At 44.0% G+C, this 22,435-nt stretch overlaps 1 protein-coding gene across 1 annotated transcript; it reads right to left on the bottom strand.

Moving 5' to 3' along the window:
• Positions 1–235: 235 nt before the first annotated feature.
• On the bottom strand, positions 236–18,676 carry myadm (myeloid associated differentiation marker). The gene is made up of 2 exons (XM_016996496.2): positions 18,492–18,676; positions 236–3,176 (listed from the first exon to the last, which is right to left on the bottom strand). Exon 2 carries the CDS (start codon positions 3,163–3,165, stop codon positions 2,266–2,268), a length of 900 nt encoding a protein of 299 aa, XP_016851985.1. The 5' UTR covers positions 3,166–3,176; positions 18,492–18,676; the 3' UTR covers positions 236–2,265.
• Between the last annotated feature and the right edge of the window lie 3,759 nt (positions 18,677–22,435).

Genomic DNA, 22,435 nt, shown 5'->3' with positions numbered 1-22,435 from the left:
CCCACTCTGGACATTTCGCAAATATATAAACCTCATTTGCCTGGTTTCCAATAGCTCTCACAACTTTTGAAGATGCCTGCCATAGATGTGGGCGAAACGTCAGGAGATAATGCTTCTGGGGCATGGCCATACAGCCCGGAAAACTAACAACAACCCAGTCTTTTAATGATGTTCCCACAAGTCTTTTGGCTGAATTACTGATGAGTTTGTCCACAGAAACAAAAAATTACAGCAGTTTATTGTAACATTGCTTCTTTATTTTTGTACACGCATATTTATATCTTTGCATATATTTTTTAAAAAAGAAAGTCACAAACAACAGCACCTCAATTAAAGCAAAATGGAGTTAACAATAAGTGCAGAGCAAGGCATATATTTCTACCTAAGCTACAAAACACGCAGAAGTATATAAAAAGGGCAAAGGCAGAGAAGCAGCATGATACATTCATTTCTTAAAATAACATAACACTAAAAGCCTAGTGCTGAACTGATAAGAAGAAAGCGTCATTGTTGTTATGGCCACAATGCAAAGAACAAACACTGTCTACATTAGCCTTTCCTAGCCAGGTGTCCTCCATAACTGCTGGACTACAACTCCCATAAGATCACAGCCATGTGGGCTCATGGGAACTGTAACCAAAAACATCTGGAGAGTGCCAAGACTAGCCTCAATTCCTGAACCAGCACCCAAATAAGGCCAAACTTACACATGTAACACTTCACTGAACACAAGCATTTCAATTGTGCTATTTTCCTCCACCAAGACAAAATTAAAGCTGGTGTCTCAAAGACATTCATGGCAGGCACCTTTATTTTTTTTTTTTTTTTGAAGTATAAAAAACAAAAGGCAAGATTGGCTGTCCATAAACAATACTGTTTTTTGGTATGAGGCACGGCCATCAGGCATTTTACATATGCCAAAATGTTTTATTCCTTTGGTCAATAACTGCAGAAGGTGCTGCTTCCATGCTTTTTTTCCCAACATGGCAATGATTGCTTTATTGGCTAAATCCAATAATAATTTCAGGGTGTTTTTCTTTCTTTCAACTAAGCCCTGTTTATTATCTAAATCTAATTGGAAGCTACCCTTAAATGGAAACTACAGAAGAGCGAACTCGCCCTTCAAGACTACAATGGCCATGTTACCCACTTTGGGAATTATGCCGCTTCCTTTTTCAGCTAGTTGATTGTTGAAATGTGAATGAGTTGATTTTGATCTCTATTTAAGCAGGCATGACTTTTTATGTTCTGTTAATTCCAATGGTATTTTCCCAGGAGAAAATGACCTCATTGTATTTGCATGAAAGGTAGAGCTCTACAATTCATTAAGGGCTAACAATACATTCAATAATACCATCAAATAAACACTGTCCTTCTGCAAAGTGAGAAGATCTTCTCATTGCTTTTAAGGTTCGGCTTCCAGGCAAAACTCTTCATTAAAGGGGAGGTCTCTAAACTTTTCTTAGAAGAATAGGGATCTGGCTCTCTCTTATGACCTCTGAGCACAATTTAGGATCCATTGGAAAGATGATGATTTGTGGTAATGGGTGCTAGTTACACACTTATGAATAAGCGTTCTAGCCATGTTCTCCAAGTGACTAACAAACACTCAAGAACCCAGTGGCCTCAGCACAGAATTATCACAAAGGGCAAAAAGTGATAGAAAAATGGGAATACTGAAGCAACATATATACAATGGAAGGGAAATAACGTCTATGAACTTAGCAACGTATGTGTAAATAGAATTTGGGAAATGTCCAAAGGTGCACAGTCGTAGGAAGTGAAATATTGTGAGGCTCCCCTTCATTCAAGAATAGCAGTCCCAGGAGCATGGTCAATTTGAACCATGTGTTTCTGTTCCCCTACCTGCAACATATCCCAAATTATGAAGCTCTCTGATACTTACGCCACAAGAAGGCACAGGTGAATCCAAAAACAGTAGAGGGCAACACATACGTACAAGGAAAGAGCCCTCATGCAAACCTCTGCTGTATGATGGAGGAGAGAATACTAAGTGCACAACAAGCTAAAAGCATGAGATGGGGTATGAAAAAGGGATGTTGAGGGGGAAAGGAATGTACAAACAGAGAAGGGGGAATGGCAGAACAAAGAGCATGAAGGATCATAGCAAGGAAGAGAAAGAGATGGAGAAAGCAGCAAACAGGATACAACTTCCTTCCCCATCCTTCGCTATTCTCCTCCACAAGTTTTCTTCTTTCCTCCCCCTTGACCTTCGCTGCCCTGACTCTTGATGCCACCAGCCATCTATTCTTGGATGAAGATCAGCCGTGCAGAATACACCAAGTCAACAAGATAAACCAGCAGATTGACAGCCGTCAGGACAGCGATGGCAACAAACTTGTCCCAGGGGCCGAATGTTCTATAGCCATATGGCCGGGAGGGGGTTCCCCCATGCTTCCGGTCAAACTTGTAGATGGGCCAGATGATGGTGGCTGTCGCATACATGAGCACAGCCAGAAGAGTGTAGCCACTCAGGAACTTGTTGAACGGACAGGGCAGCCAGCCGGTGCATTCGCCAACACAGAGAATGATGACCACCAACGAGAGGATGAAACAAATGCAGTAGACAGCCATGCACCACTGAAGAGCCTCCGGGCGATCGTAGGAAACTGGATCACTGATGAAGACAAAGATAATACAAGCAATGAAGGTCTCCACCACCTTGAGTAGGCCGGGGACAGTGGCCATGTAGCCAGTGACTTCTCCTGGTTTGGCTTTCGTTAAGGTAACCTCAGTAGAGTAAGCCAAGAAGGCGAGGCAAGAGAACACTGTGGCAGCAATGCGGTATCCTCGCTCTTCACGGGGAAGGCTTTGGTTCTGGATGAAGGTTACTGGGTAGATGATGGAAGCAGAGAGGCACACCAAGGTGGCATACATGGCAAACGTGATGGGGAAGTTTTTCCAGGAGACTGGCATGCGGTGCTGAAGGCCAACAACTTCCACCACCAAGATGACGATGGTGATGGCGAAGCAAATGCACCATGAGAACATGCACCAGTCGCCATTACGGCCATACCAGGCACTGCGGTGGACCACCAAGCTGAAGGTAACGCATGTGAAAATAGCTTCCAACAGGCGGATGATACCCAGTTGAGAAGTCAGGGCGCTAGTATTGAACGACGACTTTGAGCGGGTTACCGGCATTGTTGAAATATCTAAGAAGAAGAATTAAAACACATTATGCAACATGTTAAAACAGGCCATAAGCAATATGCAACTTGATCTTGGGGTATGTGATGGTATAGAGGTGGAACTCCTATCAACTCTACCCAGCAAGGCTAAGAATGAGGACATGGGGAAGTAGTGAAAGTAGGTGGAAGGCTATTCATCTCTTGTCCCTGGCACAAAGAAGTGAGGAACCTATGGCCACCCAGGAATTATTGGACCATGAAAATCTTCAGGCTTAGCCTGGATGGGCCAGCGGTTAAGGATTCTGGTTACTCTATTCTACTCATATCTAAATGATCACCAGTTTTTCACTTTTGGATCCAGCATCAAGTTCTGACTCCGGAGGGCTAAGGTTCAACCATAAAACTCACAGGAGTGAGCCTGGGCCAACCATGTTCAGTCAGTTTAAGATATCGCGTCAGATTCTGATAAGAATGAAAATGTAGGAAAGGTGTTTCATGCAACACCGCCTGTGTCCCCATGCTCACAAGCATACATTGTCCCTTGACACATCATCCCTGAAGAAAAGTATCCCTTTAGTGGCAAGAATAGGGCTTCTGTCTACTCATGTATGCCAACCTGAATTTGGGAAGAAAACCCACTAAGTATATATTTCAACCTGTTATCCAATCTGGAACATATGTTAACCTAAGAGGACCATCATCCCTTTCTTAGGGTACTAGAAATTAAGGGCCACTCTTCCCCCAAAGAAGACAATTATTGTCCTGAATTGTTTTCCATGAATAATGTAATCTAATTCCTCGAAAACATGATAGAATTAAATCAAAGAGAATTGCCTTTCTAAAAATCCAACAACTCAACATAGTTCATGCAGAGCCAGCTCATTAATAGCACTTAGCAAGGACAATGAAAGCAATGCATAAGATTTCAGTGGCTGAGGCAATCTATCCTCTGAAAAACCATGTGTTGACAAACAACAGAACCATTTTACTTGTGAGCTTCCATGCACTATGGGGCCCCTTTGCCTTCTCCCTGGTTGTCACTTTATAGTATGACCCCATGGATTTCATAGGGTTCTCTTAGGCAAGGAATATTCAGAAGTGGTTTGTAATTACAACTCTTTAAAATATAGTCTATGGCACCAGGAATTCCTTGGCAGTCTCCCATTCAACTATTAATCAGGCCTGACCCTGCTTAATTTTTAAGATCAGGCATGGTTTGATGCCTTCAAAGTATTCAGTATACCTTCTTCACTCTTGTGTTGAAATAAATGTCAGGGACACATGTCCAGATGTACACTTTCTTGGAGCCTATCACAATATAAAGTGGCAAATAAAGAGATGACTAAGCTTATTTTTGTCAGGGTTGATCCAAGAACAAAATTGACTGGGGGGGGGGGGTGCACGCTCACACACACACATATGCAAAAAGCAAAGGACTGGTAGAAGTATCTAGAACTTTTTTACAGAAAGTGCAACAGGAAACAGTGCAGGAAAAGTGCTGTCAAAGTTGCGGAATGGATTGTAGGTGTAAAGCATATCCACTTGAGATAGAAAAATAACAACAGGTTAAAACTGATAGATGACAAGTAAACCAAGAAAGCTGAAATAAAACTGTCACTGAAGTGCCAAGTAGAATGAAAACATGTTTGAAACCTGCTATAATAATAATACACACGGGGCATTCAGAATGGAGAAGGAAATTTAAAAAGCGCACACACATGATCAGGGCAAGCAAACGGATGAACAGCCTCCCACAACTTGTTCAACACTTCTCTGAGTATCTTCACCTGCTGTTACACCTGTAGTTGAATTCACACTGTGCAGAATCTATTTTGTGTTGTTACTGTGTGCCCTCAAGTCATTTCCAAATATTGGCCCTATCACAGGATTTTCTTGGGAAGATTTGTTCAGAGGGTGTTTGCCATTTTCTTCCACTGAAACTGAGAAAGTGTGACTTGCCAAAGTTAGCCAGTGGGTTTTCCAGACTCATAGTCCAACACTCAAAACTACAACATCATGCTGACTCCCTGGGATCTGATCCTTGTATCCACCTAGGTTTGGTTCCAGGATGCTCCATGGAGGCTAATTCCCATTGCATACAATAGCATAATAAAAGGGTGTTTTGTATATAAAAAGGCAAAAAGTTTGAATATTTTCAAGTTGTGAATGGCTGGATCCATTCATATGGAAGGCTGATTGTACCAGCCAATAAGAAAACCACTTATATTTGCAGGTAAAGAAGTCTCCAGGACTTCTGTGTTGCATGGAAATCTCAACCAATCACAGATCGCCTTCCCAACTGTTTTTTTTTTTATTGTGTCAGAAGCAACTTGAGAACATACTGCAAGTTGCTTCTGGTGTAAGAGAATTGGCAGTCTACAGAGATGTTGCCCAGGGGATGCCCAGATGTGTTACCATCCTGCTGGGAGGCTTCTCTTGTGTCCCCGCAAGCTGGAGCTGACAAATGGGAGCTCACCCCATCTCGTGGATTCGAACTGGCAACCTTTAGGTCAGTCGGCACAAGGGTTGAGCCAATTGTGCAACTGTGGCTCCCAACTGGTGAGGAGGCGCTTTGGGGGCGGGAAGGTCCAAATCTAACCTGCCCTTCTGTAGGACAAATTTTAGCTATAAGATTTGGAAATAAAATGCAATTTTGTTTTTGTGTTACATTGAGATGGGGACAAGAAGTTTCACATTTTCCCATTTTTTTAAATAAAAAGCAATCAAATGGCCAGGTACCAAAAGCACTATATTTTTGGTGTCAGGCAAAAAAATGCTTATTATTTACCCACACATTTTAATGTTACTTAGTTTGTTTGCAATGTTTCAATACCACTCTATTGCCACATTCTTGGCATAGAGGCTGCATAGAGGGTGAGTGTTCTATTGAATTACTTGTTTTTTTGGTTTGTACCTAGCAGGATGGAAAGTACCTAACAGGACAGAAAATAGCATAAACACGTTTGAACAGAGGAATAGGGCTCAATGGCCTTCCAGACACTGTAAGACTTCAAATCCCATAGCCAACAATGGGTAATATTGGAAGATGCAGTTCAATACCCGGAATCCCCATGATTTCCTCCTGTGCAGTGTTTTGTTTTGTTTTTCTCCGTCAGGCATGGGTAAACTTTGGCCCTCCAGGTGTTTTGGACTTCAAAAACTGTTAGGAATTGTAGGAGTTGAAGTCCAAAACACCTGGAGGGCCAAAGTTTGTCCATGCATGCTCTATGGGAATGTAACTCATATCTGCACAGAACTTGGTATCCACTGAGATTTCATTCTAGTACCCCACAGATATCAAAATCTGTGGATACTCAAGTCCTATGTACAAAGATGTAAAAAAAAATGGTGTCCCTTATATAAAATAACATCAAGGTGTGCTTTAAAAAAATCAAGCCATGGATGGTTGAATCTGTGGGTAGAATCTATAGATATGGAAGGTTGATTGTAATCTATATATATAAAATGATAAAGTTGTTTGCGCAGTGACTATAACAACAAAACTAAACATCCCAGAAATACGAAATTTGGCAACACAATGCAAAAGGCTTGCCTCCAGGTTACAACAACACAACCACACCACAAAACCACAATCCAGACCCACAAAACTCACAACAACGCATCATGCGATAACAACACAACTAAACGCCCCAGAAATACAAAACTTGGCAACACAATGCAAAAGCCTTGCCTCCCGGTTGTAACAACACAACCACACCACAAAACCACACAGGACCCACAAAACTCACAACAACGCATCGTGACTATGACAACACAACTAAACGCCCCGTAAATACAAAACTTGGCAACACAACACAAAAGCCTTCCCTCCAGGTTGTAACAACACAACCACACCAAAAAAACCACAATTCGGACCCATAAAACTCACAACAATGCATCGTGACTATAACAACACAACTAAATGCCCCAGAAATACGAAACTTGGCACACAACTAAACGCCCCAGAAATATAAAACTTAACAACATAACGCAAAAGCCTTGCCTCCCGGTTGTAACAACACAACCACACCACAAAACTACAATCCGGATCCACAAAACTCACAACAATGCATCGTGACTATAACAACACAACTAAACGTCCCAGAAATACGAAACTTGGCACACAACTAAACACCCCAGAAATATAAAACTTGACAACACAACGCAAAAACCTTGCCTCCCGGTTGTAACAACACAACCACACCACAAAACCACAATCCGGACCCACAAAACTCACAACAATGCATTGTGACTATAACAACACAACTAAACGCCCCAGAAATACGAAACTTGGCACACAACTAAATGCCCCAGAAATACAAAACTTGACAACACAACACAAAAGCCTTTTCTCCCGGTTGTAACAACACAAGTACACTACAAAACCACAATCCGGACCCACAAAACTCACAACAACGCATCATGACTATAACAACACAACTAAACGCCCCAGAAATACAAAACTTGGCAAAACAATGCAAAAGCCTTGCCTCCCGGTTGTAACAACACAACCACACCACAAAACCACACCGGACCCACAAAACTCACAACAACGCCTCATGACTATAACAACACAACTAAACGCCCCAGAAATACGAAACTGGGCAACACAACACAAAAGCATTCCCTCCCGATTGTAACAACACAACCACACCACAAAACCACAATCCGGACCCACAAAACTCACAACAATGCATCGTGACTATAACAACACAACTAAACGCCCCAGAAATACAAAACTTGGCACACAACTAAACGACCCAGAAATACAAAACTTCGCAACACAACACAAAAGCCTTGTCTCTCAGTTATAACAACACAACCACACCACAAAACCACAATCCAGACCCACAAAACTCACAACAACGCATTGTGACTATAACAAATACAACATTTGACAACACAACTCATCCACCTCCCCAATCCCTACATTCACACTTGGCCTCCAAAAAAACAATTACAATAATAACAATGACAACAACAACAACAATAAGAATCAACACCATCACAGGCAAGAAACAGCCAGGCACTGAGGCTGAGAGGCCAGTCAGTGCTACACTGGGCCTCCAAAAAACAATACAGTAGCATCTAACTTATCCAACCTTCATAATCACTACAAGAACAATAATAATAAACACACAGGCAAAACAAAAAAAAGACTATTGTACCACAATAAAAATATAAACCGCACTCAGCAGAATCAGACATTACAATTAACAACAAACCAAAGACAACAGGGATCTCAAGCAATTATCAATCAACACAAAAATTGAAGAAGGTAACAGACTTCAAATACTACTACTAATGTGAGTATAAAGAAGGGTGGAGGTCACAGCATCAATACAACCTAATGTAGACTGACCAACACCACCAGACTAAGCCACAGCAACGCGTGGCCGGGCACAGCTAGTAATAATAAATAATACTTTATTTCTAGACCGCCCTCTCTCCCCAGAGGGACTCTGGGCAGTTAACATACATATAAACAGAAAACATCCAATGCCACTACTACTTCACTTAATATCAAAAGTATAAAATGACAATAACATACTCATTATAATAAAAATTCCAAATTAGAAAAAAAATTAAACATGACACTCAGTAAAAACATTATTACACAGAGCAAGCTTATTGAGTTGTGCCATACCTAAGTTGTAATAATCCCTGGAAAGGTAAGTCATATTTTGGACCTGCCTACTATGTCCTTTTATGTGCAATGATGGCCCTTATATAAAATGGCTAAAATGGCAAAATCAAAGTTTGCTTGTTTTTTTTTTGTCTTTTAGAATGTTTATTATTTTTAAGCCACAAATAGAGAAATCCATGGATAGAAATAGAGGGCCAATCAAATGATACAGAGATATGAAATTGCAGCTGATGCAGTCAGCTTTAAGCACCCAGCTGTGGCTGATATAATGGTGCCACGGCTGGGAGAGCAAATGGGAATTCCTGGGGGTGGAGGGTCTGGGACATGGTTCAAAATGTGCCAAAATTAGGAGCTAGGAACTCCAGGGGCCAAAGAGCTTTCAGCCTTCCTTACTGGGAGACACTTCCTCATCTGGATTTCCTGCCTGAGTTGAAACAGAGCCAGCCATGGGGGCTGGGATAGGCGGAAATATTATCTGGGGAGGGACTATTGCTGCTCTCACCACGAGCCATATAAGGCCAGGAGTTCATCCCTCTTTCTCCAAAGTTGGACATTTGGTTTCAATCATGTTTCACTTCTACAGTGGAAGGAAAAGGGGGAGAAAAGCCTCCGCCTAGGCTCAGGGCCAGCCTGCCGCTGGCTGTCTCTTCCTTCTGGGCCCCTTCCCAAAGAGACCGCTTTCTCTTCTCTTGTAAATCCTGCGGCCAGTTTTCCCCATCCATGGCCAGGATCTAGCGGCCCAACCCAGCAGCTACAACTTCCTTCCCTTGTTTGCATTTCCATGTTCCCGGTCCTTTTTAGGAGTTTGCCTCCCTGTCGCCTACCTCTCCCCTGGAAGTTGTAATGAGCCAACAAAAGAAAGGGTAAAGGGATAATAAAAGACCGAAGAATGCTGTCCCAAAATAGATGGCACTACAGTGCGGTGTTTCAGGTTCTTCTTACCGTGTCCTACACATTTTTTCCTGTGAATTATCACTTAGCAATTTGCTCACTGCTCTGATGTTGCAACTGCAAAGGGGTAATTACAGTTTGTTGTTGAAGGCTTTCATGGCCGGAATCACTGGGTTGCTGTGAGTTTTCCGGGCTGTATGGCCCGGGCCCCCACTTGCCTAGTTTCCAACAGCCCTCACACCACTGAGGATGCCTGCCATAGATGTGGAACATCAGGAGAGAATGCTTCTGGAACATGGCCATAAAACCAGGAAAACTCACAGCAACCCAATAATTAAAGTGGTTTGCCAAGATAAACAGTAAGGCTGTGTAGCCAGTGAAGCACTGTGCTAGCATGTCCAGACATATAGCCATGTTGGTTATATGGCGGTCACATTGCCTCCAACGTTTCACAGATAAAAACTAGGACATATGTGACTAAGCAACATTATAATGTCGTCAAGATGGCGGAAACACAAACTAGGAGAGGGTGCTGCAGTTTGCTTTTGCCTGAGCCTACTGGAAAGGGCAAGATTCTCTGCCCCTGTGGCAATGAGGACAAAGGAGGAAAGTGGGAGACAGAGAAAGAAACTGGGACTTTGTAAAAGCAACTGAAAAGGTGGTAAAGCAAAGGATTAATCAGGGCTATCCCTGACAAATTGAGACAATTAGAGGGTGCACCCAGAAGGAGGAATGCCTTTGTGAAATTTTCTTGCCAGCCAAAACAGCAGCAAGTCATTGTTGTCATGTGCCTTCAAGTCATTTCCAACTTATGGTGACCCTAAGGCGAACCTATTTGTCCAGAGAGGGCTTCCCTTTGTCTTCCTGTGAAGCTGAGCGAGTGTGACTTCCCCAAAGCCACCCAATAGGTTTCCCCAGCTGAGCAGAGATTCAAATTCTAATCTCCAGAGTCATGCAAACACTACACCATGCCGGCTCCCTGGAAATCTTAGTATACATGCATTACAATGAACCAATGAAGTTTAAGTTCTGCTAAGTACCAACACAAAATGTAAGGAAAGGCTTCACCCAAACATTTTTGCAATTAGAAAACTGATACTTCAGAGAGAGAAAATGTAATCATTACTGAGAAAGACTTTCCTAGAAGGAAAAGGTCCCATACCTAAACACTCTAAAACAGTGGTTCTCAACCTGTGGGCCACAGCCCAGCAGTGATCCGCGAGAATGAAAATCCGGTTCGCAAACCTCCTTCCTCTTTATTTATTTATTAAATTTTTATTTCTGCTTCTTTCAGCAGAGCTGAGCATTGCATTAGATAAACCACATCCGCTCTAGATTATTAAATATGGTTTTCTGTCGGCATTCATATAGCGACTACAGGATGGCATATGTTCTGTATCAGAAACTAGAGCTGATGTGGTCTATCCAATGCAATTTTCTAAATTGACACCCCAATAACCAAACCAAATCTAAAGTTGACCAAAAACTGATTCGTAACCCTTTTGGTACTAATGTTGCAGAGTGGTCCCTGGTCAAAGTGGTCCCTGGTCAAAGTGGGTCCTGGTCAAAAAAAGGTTGGGAACCACTGCCCTAAAGGCACCAGAAACTGTCTGATCTTAGACATTAAGCAGTGTCAGCCCTGGTTAGCACTTGGATGGGAGACCACCAATGGAAACCAGGGACTGTGGGCTATATTTCAGGGGAAGGAGCTGGGAAAACCACTCTGAGTATTCCTTGCCTGAGAAAATCCTATGGGGTCAAGGTATGTTGTGAGACAACTTAAAGGCACATATCTTCACGCAATATTTGAACATGTAGCCTTCTCCTTGTAGTCTACAGAGGAACAGTGTAAGAAAAAGCCATTCCTGCCTGATTCTGGGGTATGTATGAAATGGTTGACTGGCTATTGACAATCCTAAATTAATCAGCATGCTCCCAAGAGCACTTTGCAATCAATTGCAATTTAGGCTTTGCATGATTACAACCCACCACTCCAGCCTTTCAAGCCTGAAAAGGAAACAGGAGTTCAAAGCTCTCTGCATAATATTATCAGAATAATCGTGGCAACATTTGCCAAAGAAATCAGAATTATTCGCTCCATGTGGCCATGAAGGGGTTGAGAGGGCAGCGGATTTTCTTGAGGCTGCCCAGCAAAGGGTGGAAGCTAAATTTAAAGGGGTATTTAACTTTAGCCATTATTTATGGCATTGCAGGGAGGTGGAAAGAGATTAATTAAAGACATTGTGGGTGGCAACCTCCTCTAGGTTAAACAATCCTAAACACATCGTCTGTGGGTTGGGAGACCACACGGTTTCCTCAAGCAATGCAAGCTGTTCTGCAGAAAATGGGCAGAGAAATGTCACATATTTGAGCAAGACGTTGGGGGAAACGCCCTGGAAGCAGAGCTGCTTGTTAGAGAGTTTGCGATCCAACAGATCATACAGCTGTAGGATGCCCTTTTTACATTCCGAGATGACAACTAGCTAGGATAATCTTCCCTCCCAAGCTGGGTCGGGAAATATTGCCTTTTCTCCCTACATTTCCTAGAATCCCAGAGCTACAATTCTTAGGATCACACAGCTCAAGATTCTGGAGGTTGCAATCCAAAGATTCTGCCTTCTCCAAGCTCTAACCTAGAGCTATGCTCACTTTTTTGGCCTCAAAATCAGAAAGGCACAGAAAAACAGCAATCTTTGTTCTTTGTGGAAGACATGGCTCTGGAGCTCTAAGCAAAAGATGCCTAATGATCTGATGTAATCCAGGACATATAATTGCAGCCTGGTCTTGGAGTCATTCCAACTGCAATTTTCTCCTGACAGCCATGCAGTCTTCGGAACATTTCATCCCAACAATGGCACCAAATAATATGATTTCCTCGTTTGCGAAACAAAATGCTGGATTGGAAAATAGGATCTTTCTGTGCAATTTGGAATAGGGTGTGGTCGAGGGAGGAGAAAAAGAATTAACGTTGTAGGACGCTTGTTTGTCTGTCAATATTTATCCACAGATTCAATAGCCCTGATTTCACTTGCCTATACTCCAAAAAATATCCCGCACCCCAGAAAGTGTTTATGGGCCCCCTTAAGTACTCCAATTCTTTGGTATACTTCTGGCCCGAATGTAGTCAAAATAAAGGCTTTGCTATTATCCAAGGCTTCACTGAAACATATACATTATGGATATGGAGGGCGTTTTACACCGTCAAGTATCTAACTATGCCATTATTTTTGTGTGCTCACTGAAGTGTCAATTTATCCCTAATCCAGGAATCCATATTGCAAAATATTGTGCATCCCAAGTGGTGGAACCTTTGGAACCCAGGAAATACTGTATATTGGGAAATGATAATGTTTCTCTTTCCTTCTCAGGAGGCTAACCAGTATGCTTCATGGACCAGAATATTTTACAGGCATTTCCAATGACTGCATGGAGTCAGGGTGTGCACCAGTGATTAAAAAAATATAGAAGAAGGCAACTTGTGGTCCTTCAGAATGGAGTTGCTTAATGGTAGTCCATGAACCAGTGCTGGTCTGAGACTAGAACATGGAGTAATGGATTCAAATAGCAGGAAAAGAGATTCCATTTAAAAATTAGGAAGAGCTTTCTGACAGTAGGAATTGTACAAGAATGGAACATGTTGTCTGGAATTTGATGGAGTCTCCTTCCCTGGAGGTTTTTAAACAAAGGATGGATGGCCATCTGTCAAGAGTGCTTTGGATTGGATGGCCCTTGTGGTCTCTTCCAATTCTATGATTCTGTGATTTCTAAGAAAAGAAAAAACAGCTGTAGCCAATGGACACAAAAATGGTACCTGCCCCTGGCATATCAACGTCCCGCACATTAGATTATGTACGAGGTACAGATCTAGAAGCTGTTTTGCTACTACAGTGAGCCCTCCACATTCACAGAGTTTAGGGGTGGAGATGTAGTAAATGTAATAGAAACCTGAATATTTCTGGAAGCAGGGCTGGGCTTCCTTTATAGCAACAGGTGGGAGAGGGTGCTGCTTGCCTTCCCCAAAGCAACAGGGAGCAGCAGCAATTACGATGGTTAATCAATGATGTATACCACTGATTCCCAAAGTGGGTGCTACCGCCCCCCGGTGGGCCTTGGAGCGATCCAGGGGGGCGGTGATGGCACCTATTAGGACATGGGGATGGGGCCAAAGGAGGGGCGGGGCCTCTTCCCAAGTGCCGGAGGCAGGGCTGAGCACCTGAGGCGTCTGTTAGGACACAGGGGGCGGAGCTAGAGGAGTGGGCGTGGCTTCTCCCCAAGAGCCCGAGACAAGGCTGAGAATCTGTACCTCTCCTGAGGCTCTTGTTGAGACAGAGGGCAGAGCTAGGGAATGAGGTGGGGCCTCCTTCCAATAGCCCAATACCTCTCCTAAGAGGCCTTTTAGGACGAAAGGGCGGGGCTAGTGGTGGGGCCGGGGCCTCTTCCCAAGAGCGTGAGACAGGGCTGAGCCTCTGTATACCTCCCCTAAGGCGCTTGTTAGAACACAGGGATGGGGTATAGAGGTTCAGCCCCATCAGGCACTTGGGAAGAGGCCCCGCCTCCTATGTCCTGAAAGGCGCCGCAGGACAGGGATAGAAGCTCAGCCCTGCCTCAGAGCTCGTAACTCCGCCCATCCCAGTCCTGGCCGCCCATTTGTGGCCCCGGCCACCTCCCCTCGCAGCCCTGCATCTTGGACTAGGGGAGAAGCTCAGCCCCGCCCTCTTGAGCAGGAGCCACACCCACCCCTCTAAGCCACGCCCCCCTTTCCAGGGGGCGCTGAATCATATTTTTTCTGGAAAGGGGCGGCCGGCCAAATAAGTTTGGGAACCACTGATGTATACAAACAAACCATGGCGAGGATGGGAACCAGGATCTGAGGGAGTAGCAAACCTGCAAATAGCCAAACCCAGGAATGAGGAGGGCCAACTGTGGGACAGGACTGTTTTTCTGCTGCTCTTAAGCCGAAGACTAGGGGCAATGAATTCAAACGATAATTCCTAAACATTAGGAAGAACTTCCTACAATAAGACTTGTTTGGCAGTGGAATACTCTGCCTCAGAGTATGGTGAAGTCTCCTTCTCTGGAGATTTTCAAGCAGAGGCTGGATGGCCATCTGTCTGGAGTGCTTTGATTGTGTATTCTACATGGCAGAATGGAGTTGGAGTAGATGGCCCTTGGGGTGTCTTCCAACTCTATGATACTATGACTATATTCCCATTTTCCTTAGACAGATGATGATGATGATGATGAATGGTGGGAGTTGCAATCCAACAACAGCTAGAAGGCCTCAAGGAGACCATCCCTGATTTAAACATAAATAGAGACTTTCAGGGAGGAAAGAAACATGTTTTTATTACCTTATTTCTTCTACTGTAAGATGCCATTGATTGTAAGACACACACTAATTTCAGTACCACCAACAGAAAAACATCTACAGTATCTATCTATAGCACCCACAATTCTAAGACCTCTTCCACTCTATCCCTATATCCCAGGATCTGATCCCATATTATCCGTTTATCCCAGATTATCTGGCAGTGGAGACTCATGTAATCCAGTTTAAAGCAGTTTATCTGGGATCAGATCCTGGGATACAGAGCAATGTAGAAGGGGCCTAAGACACACCCAATTTTTAATGATGTTTATATGGGGGGAAAGTGTGTCTTAGAGTCAAGGAAATATTGAATTATTACATATGTTCCTTCCTTTGCTCTAGGTCCACTGCAGTTCATACACACATATACATTCCTGATGCAAACATACATGTTCCAGGTGTACACGCAAATACTGATAGCAAGCATCCTGTGAGCTTTCTACCAGTCTTTGGTCATGCTACCTCTTTTCCAAACACACCAACATTACACTGGCAGAGTCTAATACAAATGTCCGTGTCACGCAATTTATGCTATTTGCGCTTGCGAATCTGACCTGATCCACTTGAGAAACCAACCGCCTTGCTAAGTGCATCATTACACACTCGGCATTTGCACACACCGTTAAACACAGCTTCCATCTTGATACGGCACAAGCACTCCAAGGATGCATTAGAACAGCCAGCCACACCCCATCGAGCGAGCCTGATGCCCATTTTTATGCCGAATCAAGCCCCGCTCTGATCGACAAGACTGGCTCCAAATGAAAGTGCATGCAAATGCACATTTTCCAGTATGAGTTCCAAAAGGTTTGTGGCTCCAAGTCTGGCAAACTGAAGAACTTCTGTTCTTAAACAGCTTGGCTTGATCAGACCACAGGGAGCTCCAGACAGAGGGCTCCGAGCACTGCTAGTGAAAAGACATTTTGTGCAGCGATTCCCTCTTTCCTTCCTTAATGGATTTTTGTGGTCGTTGAAAAAAAATAAAGGTGGAAGAAGAAGAAGTAGGAAAACATGGGAAGGTTACAAGTTGAAGATGATGCCAGACAAAAACATGCTCCTTGGAACACAGAATTCAATGGAGTGTACACTGGACTGAGCATGCTTTGGTACAGTTATAGCATCAAAGGTCTGTGAGATCTTAAAATCCCGATAGAGGATACTAACTGCTAAAAATATATTCACAATACAACCCATTTTCTTCGTTTTTTCAGGCAGAATGAAAGTTAGGAGCAGAACTTCATCACAAAAGTTCCAATGTGGACTCCCTTCCTACCTGATGCTCTCCAAATTTTTTAGGTTGCACCTACACTGTCCAATTAATGCAGCTTGACACCACTTGAGCTGCTATGGCTCCGTGCTATGGAATCCTGGGAGTTATAGTCTGACAAGGACTTTGGCTAAATGCTGTGGATTCTTGGGATTTGTAGTTTGGTGAAGCCCCAACAGTCTTGGCCAGAGAAGTTTTAAAGACCTTGGAAAACTACAACTCTCACCTCAGTCCCGCTTTGCCTTTCACACTCCTGGGCTACCCACTCACATTTTAACCCTTTCCTCTCTCTTGCAGGGAGGAACCCAGATATCCAGGGTCTAGGAGAAGCCACTCTCTCCTTTTAAACTCTTCTTCTCCTTCTCATTCTGGTTCAAAGGGGGGGGGGATACCCCAAGTGATGTCACTAATGGGATGACCCCCACTTAAAGGGGCCACACCCAAATGAGTGCATTTATACTGTGGAGTGGATGCATCTCCACACCCCTTTAACTGCCGAGGCTCAATACAGTAGAGTCTCACTTATCCAACATAAACGGGCCGGCAGAACGTTGGATAAGCGAATATGTTGGATAATAAGGAGAGATTAAGAAAAAGCCTATTAAACATCAGAATAGGTTATGATTTTACAAGTTAAGCACCAAAACATCATGTTATACAACAAATTTGACAGAAAAAGTAGTTCATTACACATTAATGCTATGTAGTAATTACTGTAGTTACGAATTTAGCACCAAAATATCACAATGCATTGAAAACATTGACTACAAAAATGTGTTGGATAATCAAGAACGTTGGATAAGTGAGTGTTGGATAAGTGAGACTCTACAGTATATGGAATCCTGGGAGTAGTAGTTTGGTAAAGCACCAGCCCTCTTGGGCAGAGGAGCTTAAAGACCTTGTGAAACTACAACTCCCATGTTTCCATGGTATTGAGTCATGGCAGGGTGCATCCACACTGTAAGATTAATACAATTACAGCATTAAAGGTTTGTGAGATCTCAAAATGCCTCGGTTGCCTATGTGTTCCTTTATAGATAGAGGATGCTGACTGCTAAAACTAAATCCACGGCACAACCCATTTTCTCAATTTTTCAGGCAGAATGAGAGTCAGGAGCAGAACTTCATCACCAAAGTTCCAACCTGATGCTCTCCAAAAAATTTAGGGTGCATCTACACTGCCCAATGAATGCAGTTTGACACCCCTTGAACTGCCATAGCTCAAGATGGGATTTGTAGCTTGGTGAAGCACCAACACTCTTTGGCAGGTAAAGCAAAAGACCTTGTAAAACTACAACCCCTATGTTTCCATATAATTAAGCCATGGGAGTGAAGATGGCCTCAAATTGTACAATTCAGATGCACCCTGGGGAGAAACAGTTCTCACCCTTTCACTTCGATTTAACCTAAGCTTGGGCAAACTTTTGCCCTCCAGGTGTTTTGGACTTTGGCCCTCCAGGTGTTTTGACCGGTAGGCTGTTGGGAATTGTGGGACTTGAAGTCCAAAACGCCTGGAGGGCTGAAGTTTGCCCAAACCTGGTTTAACCAATGCAGTCAAGGAGTGCAGAATGAATGCAACTTGACACAACTTTTAAGTGCCATTTGCTCAGTGCTAATTGTAGTTTTGCAACCTTCCTCTCCCGAATAGCAGTAGCGCCTCCCTAAAACTATAACTCCCATGTTTGCGTAAGTTAAACTGCATTACAGACCTTGTGTAGCAACAATTCCCATGAATCCACAGCATTGAGTCCTGGTGGTGTGTAGTGTGTAGATCAGAAATGGGCAAACCGGGGCCCTCCAGGTGTTTTGGACTACAACTCCCATCATTCCTAACAGCCTACTGGCTGTTAGGAATGATGGGAGTTGAAGTCCAAAACACCTGGAGGGCCCCAGTTTGCCCATGCTTGATGTAGATGCACCCTATAACTTGGGGGCCCTTCTACACTGTCATATAATCCACATTATCTGCTTTGAACTGGATCGTATGAGTCTACACTGCCATATAATCCAGTTCAAAGCAGATAATCTGTATTTATATGTCAGGGTCGAAGGGGCCCTGTTGCCACCGGACAGCAGCCCCAAATTTTGAGTGCTAAGAGGCCCACTAGCCCTAGGGATGCAACAATCAGACCTTTTCCTTCGATCCCTCCCAAAGTTTAGACTTACTTTCAAGGCAAGAGCCTGCAGGACACACCGACAGAGATGCTCAGCTCCGAGAGACACCGTCCCGTGGAGAGAGGCTGCCCGAGGCTGGGAGGGGAGGCGGGTGTGGTCCTGCTTGGCAAAGTGGGTGTGAGATCCTGGGGCCAAGAAGAGAGGGAGAAGAGGAGGAGGGAAGAAGAAGGCTGGGCCGTGGGCGGAGACTGCGTGGAGCGAGGGAGTGGGAAGAGAAGCAGGAGGAGGAGGAAGAGGTTGGGGGCTTTTGTTGTGGCTGTTGCTAGGAAAGAGAGAAAAAACACACACACACAGGGCAGAGGCACCAAGAGAGAGACCACCTCTAAAGTTGAGCAAAGTTTCACCCAACTCAGCCTCCTGTTACCCGCAGGAGTTTCACACATACACACACACACATAAACACAAAGCAAGGAGCCTATGTTTGTCTTGTCTTTGTTCTATGTTAAAAGGCATTGAATGTTTGCCTATATGTGTAATGTGATCCGCCCTGAGTCCCCTTCGGGGTGAGAAGGGCAGAATATAAATGCTGTAAATAAATAAATAAATAAATAAATAAATATAATCCAGTTCAAAGCAGATAATCTGGATTTTACATGGCAGTGTAGAAGGGGCCTCATATAATCTGGATCCAGAAACTGTAGTGTACATTCAGCCTCAATGTAGAACAGTGGTTCCCAAATTTATTTGGCCTACCACTCCCTTTCCAGAAAAAATATTACCCAGTGCCCCCTAGAAAGGGGGGCGTGGCTTAGAGGGATGGGCGTGGCTCTTGCTCAAGAGGGCGGGGCGGAGCCTCTCCCCTAGTCCAAGATGCAGGGCTGCAAGGGGGAGGGGGGCGAGGCCACAAATGGGCTGCCAGGACTGGGATGGGCGGAGTTACGAGCTCTGAGGCAGGGCTGAGCTTCTATCCCTGTCCTGCGGTGCCTGCCAGGATGCAGGCTGATGGGGCTGAACCTCTAGATCCCGTCCCCGTTTTCTAACAAGCGCCTCAGGGGAGGTATACAGAGGCTCAGCCCTGTCTCGCGCTCTTGGAAGAATCCCCGTCCCTGCCCCTAGCCCCGCCCTTTAGTCCTAAAAGGCCTCTCGGGAGAGGTATAGAGGCTCAGCCCTGTCTCAGGCTCTTAGAAGGAGGTCCCGCCCCCTTCCCTAGCTCTGCCCTCTATGTCCCAACAAATGCCTCAGGAGAGATATAGATTCTCAGTCCTGTCTCGGGCTCTTGGGGAAAAGCCACGCCCACTCTTCTAGCTCCGCCCCCAGTGTCCTAACAGGCGCCTCAGGTGCTCAGGCCTGTCTCCCGCACTTGGGAAGAGGCCCTGCTCCTCCCCTGGCCCCACTCACAAATGCACCTGTGGCCATCACCGCCCCCCTGGATCGCTGCAGCGCCCACCAGGGGGCAGTAACACCCACTTTGGGAATCACTGATCTAGAAATTCAGGGTTCAGATACACCGCCTCTGAAGTGTGAAGACTCCATTTTTAACTGCCAGGCTTCAGTGCTATGGAACCTGGGATTTGTAGTTTGCTGAGGCATCAGGATTTTATGGCAGAGATGGTTAAATAGCATGTGAAGCTTTAGCTGTCAGGCTTCCATAGCATTGGGTTCTATGCTGCAGCTAAAGAGTGTGTTCCTCATTTGCCCAGAAATTCAGGATTCTGATACAAATATTCTATGGTCCCATCTACACTGCCATATAATCCATTTCTGACTCCAGATTATCTGCTTCGAATTGGATTATATATCAGTGTAGTTCAAAGCAGATTAATCCTACTGTGTAGCACCCTTAATGGAAACTCTAGAGCAGGTATGGGCAAACTTCGGCCCTCCAGGTGTTTTGGACTTCAACTCCTAGGCTGTTAGGAATTGTGGGAGTTGAAGTCCAAAACACCTGGAGGGCGGAAGTTTGTCCATACCTGCTCTAGAGTTTCCATTAAGGGTGCTACACAGTAGGATTACAGAAAAATATAGAATGTCATCTTAGTGACTTTTCTTCCTTTCCACACTTACCTTGCTGGTTATTCTAAACCCATGTGCTGACTATTGTTGAAATATATACTCCTTTTAGGGTGCATTTACACTGTAGAATTAATGCAGTTTGACACTATTTGAACTGCCATGCTACAAAACTCTGGAAATTGTATCTTGAAGAGGCACCAACACTCTAAAGACCTTGTCAAACTACAGCTTCCAGGATTCCATAGCATTGAGCTATGGCAAGTGGAGTCAAGCCGCATTAATTCAACACTGCAGATGTCTTCTTTTCTTCTCTCAGATCCATACCTTCAACAGTCCCAATGTGGCGGAAACAGTCCCAAATAATCCTTTGCCATCGTACTTTTTTTCACCTGCTGTGAAAATGTCCCAGTTTCTCTTCCTTCCTCCCACTTTCCCTTTTTGTTCCCATCTTTCTTTAGTTGGGAGAAAATAAGAGCGAATGTAATTGTGGGGAAAGAGAGGAAATATTCTGCCTTCCCAGTGGTCTCAGCCAAAAGCAACTGCTGCAGCCCCTCCAGGCGTGTGTTATCTTCCCCATAAATAACTTCTGCTGCTTTGACAACACTCTGCTGATGCTTAAGCCATGAGCCTCCCATCTGTGAAATACTGGATGATATACAGACCTTGTTGTTAACACCAAACTGCTAAGAATGCAGAAATGCAGCAAGTAAAAGAAAAACATTTTCCATTCCGTGATATAACAGCGCTGCATGCGTGACTGAAGTTGAACTTAAGAAAAGGTTTTCTTGCCACATTAGACCAAAGTTTATTTTACTCAGAGAATTATTTTTCCAACTGTGGCTAATAGCCAGGCAGTTGCTTCTAGAAAGCACAGAATGCAGCAGGATGATTTCAGCATTTGCACATTTCTTTCTGTTCCTCCTCCTCAACAACTAACAAATAATGAAAGTCAGCATGGTTGGGAAACCAAAGATCTTGAACTAAGTGGATGCGAAAACTCACCACTTGGACTCAGGTGGCCAAATGTCTTGGAGCAACTCCCATGCCTTTCCCGTTCTGTTAAGTCAGTGGTTCTCAACCTTCCTAATGCCACGACCCCTTAACACAGTTCCTCATGTTGTGGTGACCCCCAACCATAAAATTATTTTCGTTACTACTTCATAACTGTAATGTTGCTACTGTTGTGAATCGTAATGTAAATATCCGATATGCAGGATGTATTTCCATTCACTGAGCCAAATTTGGCACAAATACCCGACACCCCCAAATTTGAACAGTGGTGCAGTTTGGGGATAATAGACCTTGACATTTTGGAGCTGTAGTTGCTGGGATTTATAGTTCACCTACAAGAGGGTTCCTAAGACCATCGGAAAAATGTGTTTTCCTATGGTCTTTGGTGACCCCTCTGACACTCCCATCGTGTCCCCCCACGGGGGTCCCGACCCCCAGGTTGAGAAACACTGTGTTAAGTGAACCAGCACAAAATGTGCTATTGTGTGCCTTCAAGTCATTTTCAACTTATGATGAATTTATCATTGGGCTTGTTTATTATTGTTATTTTTGTCTTCCTTCTCAGTTGAGAAGGCTAAAGACTTTGCAAAATGACAACTCCCAGGATTCCCAGGAAGCTTTGGCAGTTAAAGTGGTGTTCAAACCGCCTTAATTCCACAGTATAGACACACTCCCTGGCTTGTCTTCCGAATGTACTTCTTCTCATTCTTGAATTAACATAATACTTTTCTGTTTTATAGCCTTTCATGTCCGCATTCAAAAACCACAAACCTGTCCTTCCAAGGGAATACGTTCCTGAACATTTCAGCTGACTTTTTTCTGCACCGTTCTCAATAGTGAGAAACATGAAAATAATGTCTGCCCTTTGTGTCTGTAAGCGCTTTGCTCCCAAAAAAACACACATGTCGTTAGCCAGAAAATGCAGCAACGGCCTCAACTGTTCCAGGCTGATTCCATTACAACAAGCCCTT

The sequence above is a fragment of the Anolis carolinensis genome, chromosome 6 (genome assembly GCF_035594765.1).
Source record: "Anolis carolinensis isolate JA03-04 chromosome 6, rAnoCar3.1.pri, whole genome shotgun sequence".
Lineage (NCBI taxonomy): Eukaryota > Metazoa > Chordata > Lepidosauria > Squamata > Dactyloidae > Anolis > Anolis carolinensis.
The sequence above is the reverse complement of the archived record's forward strand: the minus strand, read 5'-3'. Positions and strand labels throughout refer to the sequence as shown.

Coding starts and splice junctions, on each gene's coding strand:
- myadm (XM_016996496.2), bottom strand. CDS start 3,165: ATGCCGGTAACCCGCTCAAAGTCGTCGTTCAATACTAGCGCCCTGACT.